The sequence below is a fragment of the Dasypus novemcinctus genome, chromosome 4 (genome assembly GCF_030445035.2).
Source record: "Dasypus novemcinctus isolate mDasNov1 chromosome 4, mDasNov1.1.hap2, whole genome shotgun sequence".
Lineage (NCBI taxonomy): Eukaryota > Metazoa > Chordata > Mammalia > Cingulata > Dasypodidae > Dasypus > Dasypus novemcinctus.
The window spans coordinates 61,079,642-61,092,481 of record NC_080676.1 but is presented as its reverse complement, the minus strand read 5'-3'; the positions used below and the strand labels follow the sequence as shown (position 1 = coordinate 61,092,481).

At 43.6% G+C, this 12,840-nt stretch overlaps 1 protein-coding gene across 1 annotated transcript in view; it reads left to right on the top strand.

Moving 5' to 3' along the window:
- The first annotated feature begins 369 nt into the window (after positions 1 to 369).
- ETV5 (ETS variant transcription factor 5) overlaps positions 370 to 12,840 on the top strand; it is a 60,474-nt gene continuing 48,003 nt past the window's right edge. The window contains exons 1-5 of the mRNA XM_004473722.5: positions 370 to 1,162; positions 4,286 to 4,404; positions 4,538 to 4,625; positions 4,746 to 4,793; positions 4,893 to 4,943. Coding sequence (XP_004473779.1) covers positions 4,360 to 4,404; positions 4,538 to 4,625; positions 4,746 to 4,793; positions 4,893 to 4,943 — 232 coding nt within the window. The 5' untranslated portion in view covers positions 370 to 1,162; positions 4,286 to 4,359. The remainder of the gene's footprint in view (positions 1,163 to 4,285; positions 4,405 to 4,537; positions 4,626 to 4,745; positions 4,794 to 4,892; positions 4,944 to 12,840) is intronic.

Below are 12,840 nucleotides of genomic sequence, written 5' to 3'. Positions count from 1 at the left end.
AACAAGCACGCCGAGGAGACAGGCAGGCGGTCTAACTCTTGCACGCCCGTTTCAGAGGGATTTATATTTCAAGATCGGTTGACTGGCTGGCACCGTCCCTGGAGAGGATTTCTTGAGCCCGGGCCCTCTATCGCCTCAGGTCGAGGACCCACTCTGGCCGCGATTAAGGGTTGCAATTAAACACCGCGAGAAAACGGGAATTGTTTGGACCTTAGGCCTTGCTAGAAAAATAGGAACTGAAATCTGTTTATGAGCTTAGATTTTCAAAAGGGAGAGGCTGCTTATTCTTCCTCACTGGAAACTGGTTAAAAGAAATGAAGGCCTCTCTTAAAGGTAACTAAGATTAGAGGAGTCGGTTTCCGTTTTCTGTTTTTCTGCGGGTCGAACGCCCAGGACGGTCAGCGAGTTTCTTTCTGGGTGGAATGACGAATTCTTTTCTCCTGAATTCTAAAACGATAACTTTGCTTCTTGCTGCAGTTGCGAACATTTAGCGCCAAGAGGCCCAATCCTGGCTGTGGAGTTGCTGGAGGGAGATGAGGGGGTGGTGTGGTTAAGGAATTAGAACCATGCCTCAGTGAAAAGCTGGGAGAACTGGCGAGGAGGGAAGTAAAGGCGGCGTCTCAAGGTTTCGGCCCCTTTAAGAGCTTCACTGACTCAGCTAAGCTTCCCCCTCAGGTCGCGTTTTTTATGAATGAAAAACGTCCTTACATTCATTATATAAACAACTCTTTGCTGATTGGTCAATGTCCCCCGGTGCATAAATTATGTAAAACATACCCCTGAGGGGGTGGGGAGGGGCGCGCCGTCGGCCAATGGGGTCCGGAGTTGATGGGGCGGCAAGGCTGGATTTGCCCAAAGACAGGGTAAACAACAGGTGATGGACAGCTGCGGGAGCGGCCTCGGGCCAATGGAAACCGGGCTAGGACAGGGCCATGGGCCAATGGCAGCGGGCAGAGCAGGAGGCTGCGGGGGGGCCGGGCCAGCGCTCCAGCCTGGTTGGCAGCTGCAGCGCAGAGTCCAGCCGCTGGTTCGCGGAGCGGCTCAGTGTATCCGGAGCGGTTCGCCCCAGCTATTCGCCTAAGCGCCCAGTCCCGGTGCGCGCGTGCGTGAGCGCGCCTGCGCCGCCGGGGCCGCTGCAAGGGGACGAGAGCCGCCGCCTCAGGTGAGGGGGCTTCGCGGGGGCAGAGGGCTTCCCGTGGGGGCGTCCAGGAGTGGGTTTGAAGGGCCTGCCGGCGAGAGTTCACGGGCTGACTCAGTCCTCAAAGTCGGGGTTCAGTCTATCTCGTGTGAGCCTCCTGGGTTTGACCGCCCCTTCTCCCGCGGTCCAGTCCTGTCCGGTTCGGTTCCTGGGAGGCGCCGGGCGGGGGCGGCTAACGGTTCCGGAGCGTGCGGAGAACGGGTTTCTGCACGTCGCGGGGGAGGCTCGCCCGAGCGCGAAGTGCGGGTCTGGGTGGTGGGGTGGCCCGGAGTTGCGGGGCTTTACAGCCCCTGGAGATCTGAGAGCCCCGAGGAGACTTGGAGGCTCGCGAGAAGAGACACTTGGTGGAGCTTTGCAATTGGGAGGAGGGGGCGGAAAGCAGCTTGAGGGGGAATATTTGAGAGGTGATGCCCCCCCGGAACACCAGGCGGAGTTAAATGACATAGGCATGTGTAGCCTGCGGAATTGGGGGTCGGCCAGCAACTTATGCAAGCCTCTTAAGTCCCAGGTTGTGGCAAGTGGGCACCCAGTCCCCCCCAACCTCTCCCCCCCGACAATCACACAGCCCCTTCCCAGCGGACTGAGGGCGTCGAGCTGCGTGGCGACTGTGGAAAAATCGGGGAGCATCAGAACAGAGGCCTGAGGATGGAGGGGAAAAACGGGGGGAGACACCACGAGATGCTGGAGCCCGGGGCTGGATTAGGGGTCTGGCCGCATTTCCGGGTTCTGTGGGGAACCGAACTTCTGTTCGAGGGGGGCTTCCCTGGAAAGGTTTGTTTTCTTTTTTGCTTTTTTTTTTTTTTTTTTTGCGGGGGGGAGGAGAGTGGTAGCACCCACGCTGCAGCTCGGTTTTATGAATGTGGTTGACTTTGTGAATGAAGCTGGTTTCTTTCGTAGGCTCGCGGCTCCCTGCGGTTTTTTTGGGGTTTTTTTTTTTTTTTGTGAATGAGGCATTGCGCTTTCTTCCGAAAACGCTGGGGTGAGGGGCCTGCGTCGGCGGCCGGGCGTGCATTGGAAGTGGGGGCGGGGGTGCATCTGAAGGAGTTTTCATGAATGGGGAAGGCTGGGAATTGGGTGGAAGTGTGTCTTGTTTTGTGAATGGGGCCCAGCTCGAGGGATCCAGTTACAGCCTCTACCTGATGTGGCGGCCGCGGCTCGCTCTCTCATTCATAAAACCCGGCCCGCTGCGCGCCGCGGGGGAGGGGCCTCCATCTCGCTCCTCTGCGATGTTTAAAGTTTTCCTGGGGGCCCCAGGAAGGGGGGCCACAAAGGAAGTGGTTTAAACTCATGGATTAATTTGAGCCTACCCTTCAGGCTTATAAAATAAATTATACTCTGAACACAATTTTTCTAGCCCTTGAACTCTGAGAGCTGCTTAAAAAATCCTCGATCCCTCTTTCGGGTTCGTTTATGGCACTTCCTTGCTTTTATTTTTTAAAGATATTTTTGCTCTTCGTTTTGAAGTATTTTGCAATGTATTTCATCATGATACTGAAAATCTCTCCCCCTCCATTCTCCTATCCGTTGCCCCACTCATTCCTAACAGACATTTACAGAATTTTTAAGGCCGCGATTTCATCTTGACAGATTTTTGAGGGCTACAGAGGAATCGTGTTTATGCCCCTCAACTCACTGCTGAGGTTTCTCAGATTTTGCGTACAGGTTGGTGACTTTGGAGAGAGGCTTTATTGTGGCCGTCTTAGCGCTGTTTGGAAGGATCGCAGGCAGGCTGGCGGGAGTGTTTTTCTAGGAAGTTATGATTAGTGTGCTGTTTTATGAACTATGTGCTGTCCCGCATCTCTCTCCCTTTCCCTTTGACTTTGAAGATATCTGATTACTTGGGCCAAAGTGCTGAAAGGAAACTGGCCGTGAAGAGTTTCCTTGTATCCTGCTCACTTATGAACATTTTATATGTTCCATACAGTGTGAAAAATACAATTGGATAGAATTGCCCCCTGGGAAAAAGTTCCGTATTTAAAATTTATATACATGTTCAACAAAATAAATTATCCTTTAAACGTTTGCATTGCTTAGAGCCAAGGTGAGTGAAATGAATGTTTCCCCCCATTTTGTTGACCTAATAGCGTTTTTCTTTGGAGAATAAACTGTAGTGTTCAGAAAGATGGTACCTTCCTGAAACTGTTACTTTGTTCTTCCCAAATTAGAAAGAGGTCTCTCCTTTCCCTTTTGACTGCAATCCCTCCTCCCAACTTCAACACTTAACAATGCTGAGACAGTTTAATTTTGTTTGACTTGTCTGGGAAAATTGATTTCACCGTTTAAGAAACAAACCATTTTCTTTCCGTGGTTCTTTTGCTTTTAATGCTTTTTTAAAGACCTGTGGTAAAGATGTACCTAGAATATGTGCTGTGGAATCCAGTTTCCTTTATCCATTATTTTTCATAGATGTTTTATTCTTTTAGAATTTGGAGATACCAAAGATATCTCTGTAAGTTGCCATGGAGACAGTTGTACCATTATAGACACTATACCTGTGTTTGTACAGAAGTTTAGGTTTTAAATAGTTGTGTGTGAAGATAAGTGTCTCTGATGTATTCCTGGACCCATACATACTGTTTTACCATTGACCTACAAAATACTTTTAGAAACTCTATGTATGTCAGATTCTTAATTGCCCATAATTTAGAATACTTAAACCTAGTTTCTCTACTTCCTGACACTGTACTGTCAGAAATTTAATTATCTCTTTTTAAAAGCCCCAAACATTACAAATACCTTGGGGGTTCTTCTGTATGAAAGAATCCTGAAATCACCCTTTTATAACGAAAATAAGTTCCTGGGGGGGGGGGGGGGGGCAAGTAGAAGCAAACCTTTAATCATAATTGATCCAAAAGAAAAGACAAGAATGTCTGGTTAATAGATTTGTCAGTAAGAACATTGGGCACATAGAATGTTGATAATCAAGACCCTTGTTAGTCTGTAAAGCTCACACCTTGAGTGGGCTTTCATTACTTCAAAAGAAGGTAATGATTTTGCACAGGTCCTAAAGAAAGAATAGTATAAAATTACTTTGTTTCTCTTTCTCCCCCCCCCCCAAAGTTAAAATCTCCCAAATTCATATTACAGGAGGACCCCTTTTCCTCCAGAAATAACTCAATGCTGAAACCTTTCAAAGTGACATTAGAGACGTTGGAAGCACCATGGATGGGTTTTATGATCAGCAAGTCCCTTTCATGGTCCCAGGGGTAAGTTTATGTGGCTTTTAGTTTGTTTTGTCCTCTCTCTTCAAATATGAGTCTTCTCATTTGTTTCATGGTACAACTCCCTTTGGACCTCTTTATAATATGTGAAACTTCTCCATCTGTTGGCCTCTTACAGAAATCTCGATCAGAGGAAAGTAGAGGGCGACCTGTGATTGACAGGAAGAGGAAGTTTTTGGACACAGATCTGGCTCATGATTCTGAAGGTAGTGAAGCTTTCCCAAACTCTTAGGTTGTGGTTTCCTCAAATCACCCCCAGTATAAGCAGCTTATAGACTCAGCCTCTCTTCTGTACCTTATTTTGTCTCTTCTATTTTCAATTCTAGAGTTGTTTCAGGATCTCAGTCAACTTCAAGAGGCTTGGTTAGCTGAAGGCAAGTTTCTTGGCTGTCCTATTTTTCCATTAAAAAAATTTTTTTTGCTTTCCTTTTTAATGAAATGTAAAGATCTAAAATAAAAATCTCTTTTTCCAGCACAAGTTCCAGATGATGAACAATTTGTCCCAGATTTTCAGTCTGATAATTGTAAGTACCTTTCTGATAGTGGCACATTTGTTCTGAAATTATGTAGTTTTGGATCATCCATGTTCAGAAAACTATAACTAGCAGATTTGGGTAGTGGAATGCATTTAATGTTGGTTTTTGTTTGTTTATTTTAATATAGTTCAGAGTTACCCTTGAAAACTTTAGTACATTCCTTATTGAAATAATTTCTGAAGTGCTTTTGTTTTATTGTAGGTTAGACTTAAACTGAACATAATTTCATCCTACAATTCTTTAGAGCAAGACTTCAAGCTCAGAATTACAAATTAGTTGACATTATATATAAGGTATTAAACTGAAGTCTGTTGATCAGTCATTATCTTACAGCATTTTTTGTTTGGTTTGTAAATCCTTCGGTTTGTAAGTCCTTGAGGTGAATCATGAACCTGACTTTTCTTTGTTTTAAAGGTGCAGAAAATAGTTAATGTAATATTCCAGTTAATTGTGATTTCACCAACATAGTGTTGATTTTGTTTTAACTTCTAAGCTGACAAAGGGTGGTCACGGTGTGACCCTGATTTATTTTTCATGTAGTTGTTGCGTATTTTATCATTCAAAGAAGAGTAAAAACTTTTTCTTAAAATGGTCATTAAGTGCTCATTACTTGAGATAACAAAATGCTGTGAGGAGAACAAAAGATGGCTCTCAGTGCTGGCAAGGGTATGGTTAGCTTTGCACTGATTTTTCAGGGCTCTCCTCAACAGGTTTGGGAGTTTTTATGGTCCAGGCTGAGCTATCAAGGACAAAGCTGGCTGATGAAATTTGAGCAGCACAGGGCAGCCCTAGAGAGCATTAGTCACTGGCGAGTGAGCAGGTTTAAGAGAGGCCTGGAGAAATGCTGCCTCTCTTGAGAGTTGCATCATAGAGAAATTCATGTCTCTTAGTCATAGTCTATAATAGCAAGCACCTGAGCCAGGCAAGGATTTGATTTCTCATTTTGCACCCAACAAATTTTTCCCAGCTTTGTTTTATCTGTGTGTGAGTGTGTGTATAAAAATGTCACTGGAGGCAAGGTATCTTTGTGTCTAAATAAATACTAGGTGTTCTAAATCATTAAATGAGAGAACTGAGGTACAAGCTATACATTCTTTAATGATAGGCTTCATTTTCAAGGCACTATGCCATGAAACTTTAAAAGGGAATAAACGGTAACCCACAGATGCATGGCTACCTTAGCTTTGTCACAGCTTGCCACAGAAGTTTTCTACAGAAAAGTAAATGCATGTTAATTATTGCCCTTTGAAAGGCTAAATAAAGACAACCCAAATTGTGTGTATATGTGTGTGTGTCCTTTTGCAAGATGAAAGACAGTAGATTTGTAATCCAACTTTGTTCTGTGTTGATAATTTGGCACAGCCTTTCCAGTTCTTGCTTGGAGCAGCATAAACTGCAATCTGTTTGGGAGATGGCTTTCTTGGCAGAGACTCTTTGAAATGCTTTTATGACACTTTTGTTTGTTTCTCTGTAACCCAAAGAGTTAAAAGGGAGGAAAGATGGCTACATTCAAATTGATTTCATGTGCTGAAGCAAGGATATAGTCTTTAGAGAAAGATGTCTGCAAACAGGATTTATATTTCAAGAGGTATTTATCTGCAGGAACAGGCTAAAGTGAAGGAATAAATAAATGTGTTTGGCTCCTTAGAAATAATACCTTCTCAGCAAATAGAATGTGCTAGGTTCTTTAATTAAAACACTATACCTAAAATGGAGGTGCTTTGGGAGATGTTTCTGCTTCCCAAGTATTATGTGTTTTTTACTTTGTTTGCTTTTTGCTTTAACTTCTTAAGGTTGTGCTTTAAGGATAAAAGAGATAGTTGAGTGGCCTAGAAAAGCCTTTTAATAATTCTGTCTGACTTATTTCTGGAGGTGGTGCTTGGAGAAGGATAAATTCAAATAAACTCACTTGCTTAAGGTCAGGCAAGAACACCAGTATGGGGTGGTATATCCTTGAGCCATTAATTTTTGCTTTTATATTTGAATGTAGTTCAGACTCACAGTGAAGAGGCCCAGGAGCTGGCAGAGCCCACTGCTGGGCAGCAGACTCCTTCTCTATGAGCTCATTTTATAGCCTTGTGTTAAGGATCAGTTTCCACTCCAGTCTTAAAGAAGAACCCATGATTACTCCAGGGGATGGGGAAAATATTCAAATTTAACTTTATGAGTTGGTTTGAATCCCTCAAGCAATGTACTATAAACCAAACTTCCATTTACCCAGTAAAGCAAATCTTTTTCCTAAATTCATTGGTTCTGCCATCTCAGTAGCAGAAATATTTTTTAAACAAATGTTTTCTTGTGACCTGCCACTGGTAATAGCCAAGCTTTCTTGTTAACAATGATTTGATTAATTTTTCTTTATATGTTTGGGGGGAGGGGGTGCTAAAAGAGAGGGAGAGAAATCCTATACTAAGTAATGAGGGGAATTATTTTTATTTTGGAAGGGCAGTTATTTGAAGATTATGGCTTACTGTTTTTGTAAACACTTTAGCTCACCTTCTAAAGAGATCACAATTTGAAATTTCCAGATTTGTATTTCCTGCCAGTACACATCCATCCATAAGTGTGATTTAAATAATGAAGCCATCATTCTTAGAAATCCTATTAGAAGTGTCCAGCTTACTTCTAGCTGTATAACATTCACCTGTACTTCAGAAATGTAGACATTAGTAAAGTGTCACCCACCTAAAAACTTTGAGGTCAAAGTCAAGGGAATAAAACATGTAGCTAAAAACCATAGGGAGTCTGCCAGACGCAGGGTTGGGGATGTGTGGGTGTTTGTCCCTTGGTCCTGAGAAGTAACTCTGAAGATCCCAGATTGTTTGAGCTAGAATTCCCTTTTAGAGATATAATCTTACCAAACCCCTCATTTTACAGAAGGGAGACTATGAGGTCCAGATCCCTGGAGAGAATAGAGGTTTTAAACTAAATGGGAGTAGTTAGTGAAGTGATATTTTTTAAAGAAGAATATTCTATAAGAAGCTCTCAAAAAACTGCAGAGCCTGGGAGTATCTGAATATACAGGTACTCCCAGGCTCTGAATTCAAATACCTAGAGAAAGCCCTCAGGAAAGCCTCCAGTGTTAGGGGAGACCATCTTGGTGCTTTGAGTTTTTCCATCTAGGATTTGAAAGAGAGATTATAAAACAGAAATAAATACTGACATGTTTCCTAGAAGATGTATTTGTGTGTATTGCTAAAACTGTGTGTACATATATGTATATACTCTATATTATAAATATGTATGTGTATATATCTGTATAAATATACGTATAGCTAAGGTCAGCACATAGATGTGTATACATCTTTACTATACATTTTTCCCAGAATCGAATACAAATCAAGGCCATGCCTGAGATTGGAACTCAGGAGTGCTTAGATTTGTGGGGAGGGGGTGGTAGAGAGGGGTGTTACATTCATTTTTCTGAATTGACTGCTTGGGTACTTGAGGGTATTATTAGATTTTGGCATATATAAAAAACAGTTTTTAGATGCATATCTCGGTTCTGATTTTATCTCGTGTTTCAGTTGTAATGTTATGAATGTTTGCATGTCAGCATTTTCAGTAACTAAGATGTTTTATGCGAGGGAGAGGGCATGATAAAATCTTATTTTAAAATCATGTCCTCCATACCAAATGTAATTTAGAGAATTGTTTTAAAATCCGAATGACCCCAGTTTTCCCTATAAGGGGTCTATTTAGATCTTTGTTTCAAAAAGGATGGAATGACTGGAAAAAGTACACATAATTTCCTAAGGACCAACTAATGAACTGATAGAATCCACTTTCCATAAATACATTGCAGTAGATGGTCAGGGAACCAGGATTAACTGTTAAGACAGTGACAGTCTTTGAGCCTAAAACATTGATCTTAATCCTGTTTCAATTTGACATTATTCAGTTGGATTCTTTTTATCTATATACCTATGAGGTTTATATAATAGAAGCAGCACTTTACTTTAGGAGAGAGTGCATCATTTTGGACTCAAGTCGGGTATAGCATAAGTGTGGTCTTAAGGCCATGTCTTTGTGAAAGATCCATCTTAAGGTCTTTTTGTTGTGAAAGGTAAGAAAGAAAACAGTAGGCACTTTAAAATAAGAGGCTTGGGGGAATCAAGACTATCAGTAGTTTATACTCTTAAGAACCCAGCAAAGAGGGGGAAATAAGGGAAAAGAAAGAGAAGAATGCTGAAGAGAAGCATGAGGAAACCATGAAGGGGAAAAGTTATTTGTCTCCAGGTTTTACACTATCCTCCCAAAGCCTTTGTGAGCTAGCCCACTACCTACCTGAGAAAGGGCTAAACAACTTGAAATCCTGCCTCTTTGGAGAGCCTCGAGGATCTTTAGACCCAGGACTCTTTAAGAACCCAAGTCCTACCATTCCCATTTATCTGAAAGAGTCACATGTTTAATAAAATCTGTTTTTATCTCACTTTTATCCTGTTAGGCTTATTAAAACCAATGGATTTTTCTCTTACACTTCTATGTCTCTTTGCCCTTGGTCCTCTAGTAAAACCCAGCACCCTTTCCAGCCCTTTCGTTCTTGGCGAGAGGGACATGGGATAGAGAATGACACATCTGTATCTGCTGAGCAGATCATTTACATGGGTGTCAGAGGTAACAAAATCCTGGCATCAATCAGGAAATAACTCTTTATCCCTTGCTCTTCAGGGTCCTTCAAATGATAAGAGTAAGAAGTGGGTAGAATAATAAAGCCAAGAATTTGTACTATCTGCAGGTTTCTACCATCTACTAGAATCATTGTTTTAATTTCAGTCCCAGAAAAAAATATTACCGGTGAGGGGGTGAGGTTGTGATTCCCTACCAAGAGACTCTTCTCTCCACACTCTCCTTGGGTTTTAGGAATGGTAAAATACACCCAGCCTCAGAGGCTGACACAGCCCCCTTGCAGGCATACAGCTGCCCTTGAGGCAGCTTGGGCCCCGTCTGTGCCCTGGCACACCATACTTCTCCATTTGGAATCCAGGGAGCTCAGAGTCTTGTCATGTCGCAGCTCCCAGCTCTTGGACAAGTGCCAAGCATACTGATGCCAGTACCGGATTAGGTTGCTTTTTTAAAATTTCATTTTGTGAACTCAACAAGCACACTTAACAGAGACTTTGGTCGTCAGCTTCTATCATTGTCCCATCCCTCTAAGAGGCTCAGCTTAAAGGAGGGGCATGGTTTTAGGCCCCAAGTATATGTGTGCAACACCTTTAGGCCTGGCAGGTAGGTGATAATGAACTAGCAACTCAGATGTTAAAGGGAGGAGCCGTACATAAAGGGTCTTCATCCCAAATAAAGCAGGCTCTCCTGTCTAGAAGAAAGAAGTATATAAGGGAAAATTGGAGCACAGCATGCAAGATTCCTGGGAACAGGGATCTAGCTTTAAGAGGCCAGGAGATTGAGACTGATCTGCATAATGGCAGTGAATAGGGATGCTGTGGTTGGAAAGATTTGAGATTAATGCTTCCATTGGCACCATCTGAGTTCACTGGTGTGCTCAGGGGGACAGCGGTGGACAGTGAAGAGACAAACACAAATTTGAAAATGTCCAGATATGTTATGGAAAAAAATATATGGCTAAAACTTATCTGCTAGATTTGATTTTATAAAGCAGTATGTTTTTCTTTGAAATAAAGGTCTGGTTGTCAAACTGGCTCCATCAGATCTCCCTCAGAGTGATTACTGAAGCTTTGAAAAAAATCCCTAAGAAACCAAACCAGTTTTTAGCCTTGTACTTTGCCATGTCCTTAGAGTAGATTTCACCCTCTAACCCCAGCTCTCCACACTTCCCATTTGATGCCTCATGGGCATTCTGGAGGTATTGTAACCCTTCAGGCTAGGCTAGATCCAGAACCAGGAAAAGGTACTGTGAAACTGTTTATAGTAGGTAGGTAACCCCCTACCCCCACTGCAGCCCCGAGAACCGAATCAAGTCCCCAGAGACCCTCTCCTGTGGGGAGGAAGCCAGGTGGCTCCTGAGGTAGCTGTAGGCAATGAATGGAAAAGTGGAGTCCTGCGAGACTGGCTTCCATAAAAAGCTGTCCCCTAATGCAAACCAGCTCGCCTGGGGGCAAAGAGAAATACCACTGAAGTCTGTTTCTCTTGGCTGGTAATAGTCAGAATCTAATCAGACCAGCACAGGGTAGTTTTTCTTTTGCCTTTCCCCTCTTGCCAGACAGTAATTCCCGACCTCGCTTTTAGCTGACTTGCACACCCTTGCAGATTTCAGAAAGAGTCTTGGCCAGTTAAGTTCTGGGGAGGGCACAGAGCAGGCAAGCTGCCCCTGCAGTGTCTGAATTTCCTACGTAAACACCGCTCACTGGGTGAGCAAGTATCCCTGTGGTGACAGCTGGACCCTGTTACGTCTGCCCCAGCAAGCGGAGCTGTAGATTCCCCCTCTTGCCTGAATGGAGCATTCCAAATTGGTTGTGAATGGAGGGCGGGGCGTGCTTGCAGACTTTTTCAATGAATAACCAGACCCCATTGTGCAGCCTGTGGAAAAACAACCAACTCAAACAACACCGGGACTGTTAGAAATATGCTTGTGATTGGCAGCTTGGAGAGCCTCCAAAATTAGTTTCCTTTGGCTTCCCTGCTGCTCCCTGTTCTTCAAGCCTGGGCTTAATGGGGTTGAGTTTTAAGTGCTGGCTTTAACCCTCAAGCTGCCAAGCTCATGGCCTGAATTTGTGGGGAAGGGCTGCTATGGAGGGACCAGGCCAGTGAAGTCCTGCTCCTACCCACTCCCCTTATCTCCTTTTTTTAGACTGTTGTTCTCTGAGGGGAATGATAATAGAGGAGGTGCTGGGACTTGATCTGAGGCTATTACCCTATCTCTTGCTTCTCATGGGATTGTGGCTTTAGCTCTTCTTCAGAGATTCCTGCTTGCTCTTCTCCTGTGACCTCCAATCCTTACTCCAGGCCTGAAGAACTTGGATGTTTGCCTCTCATAACACAGATATTTCTTGCTTAGGCTCACATTTTAACATGGGGTAACACCTGCGATTCCTTCTAACTCGGCCTCCTTTCTCCTGCTCAGTTTCCCCACTGTGGTCAGATAAGTGTCATTTTAAAATGGTACTTCCCAACTGCCTTCCACTCGGCACTAAGGAAATGCTTTGCACACCCCTCCCCCCAAATACAGTCCCTTGGAAATACCAGAAAGAACCCAACCTCTGGGCAACCCCAAAACTGGAGTGGGCTCCTCGCCCTGGAAGGAGGCAGGTAAAGGGGTATACTTGTCTCCTTAGCGCTCACCCTGAACATCCTCCTGCGGCGGGACTGACAGCTCCCAGGCACACCCCGAGATGGCTGCATGGCTAGCCAGGGCTCTATGATAAACATAAGGACAAGCAGCTAAAAACAAAGTAATGATCCAGAGTAATTTTCTCCCTTAAGATTTCTCTAAGAGCTCTTAGTTCGCAAGCTTCATCCTCACAACCATAATAAGGCCATTTGCATTTGTGTTTTGCCGTAAGGATTTTTTTCTGAACTATTTCCTTTGCTGTAAATTAGTCTTGAGCAACAATGTCTTTCCTTCCTTATTAAAAAAAAAAAAAAGAACAGGCCTGGGCAGATTGTCCTTTTGTGAGAGAGTTTGAAAACCTCTCCAGAAGTAACCCTAGGTATCAACCTCTGTAAGAGGATGCTGATATTTGTGCATCTCCAGAGGGGCTAAGGAGGACTTGAGCTTACATAAACACTTTTCAGCTAAGTGCCTGGAAATACTTTGTGATTGCCTGAAAGGGTACTTAATGAGGGTCTTTTATACTTTTTCCATAGAAAGGGTAGAATAGAACTGGAATGTCTCCTCTACAGGGTCACCCATAAAGAACAGATTCTTAGAATGCCTACCCCAAGTTCCCTAATCTGAACTTTAATA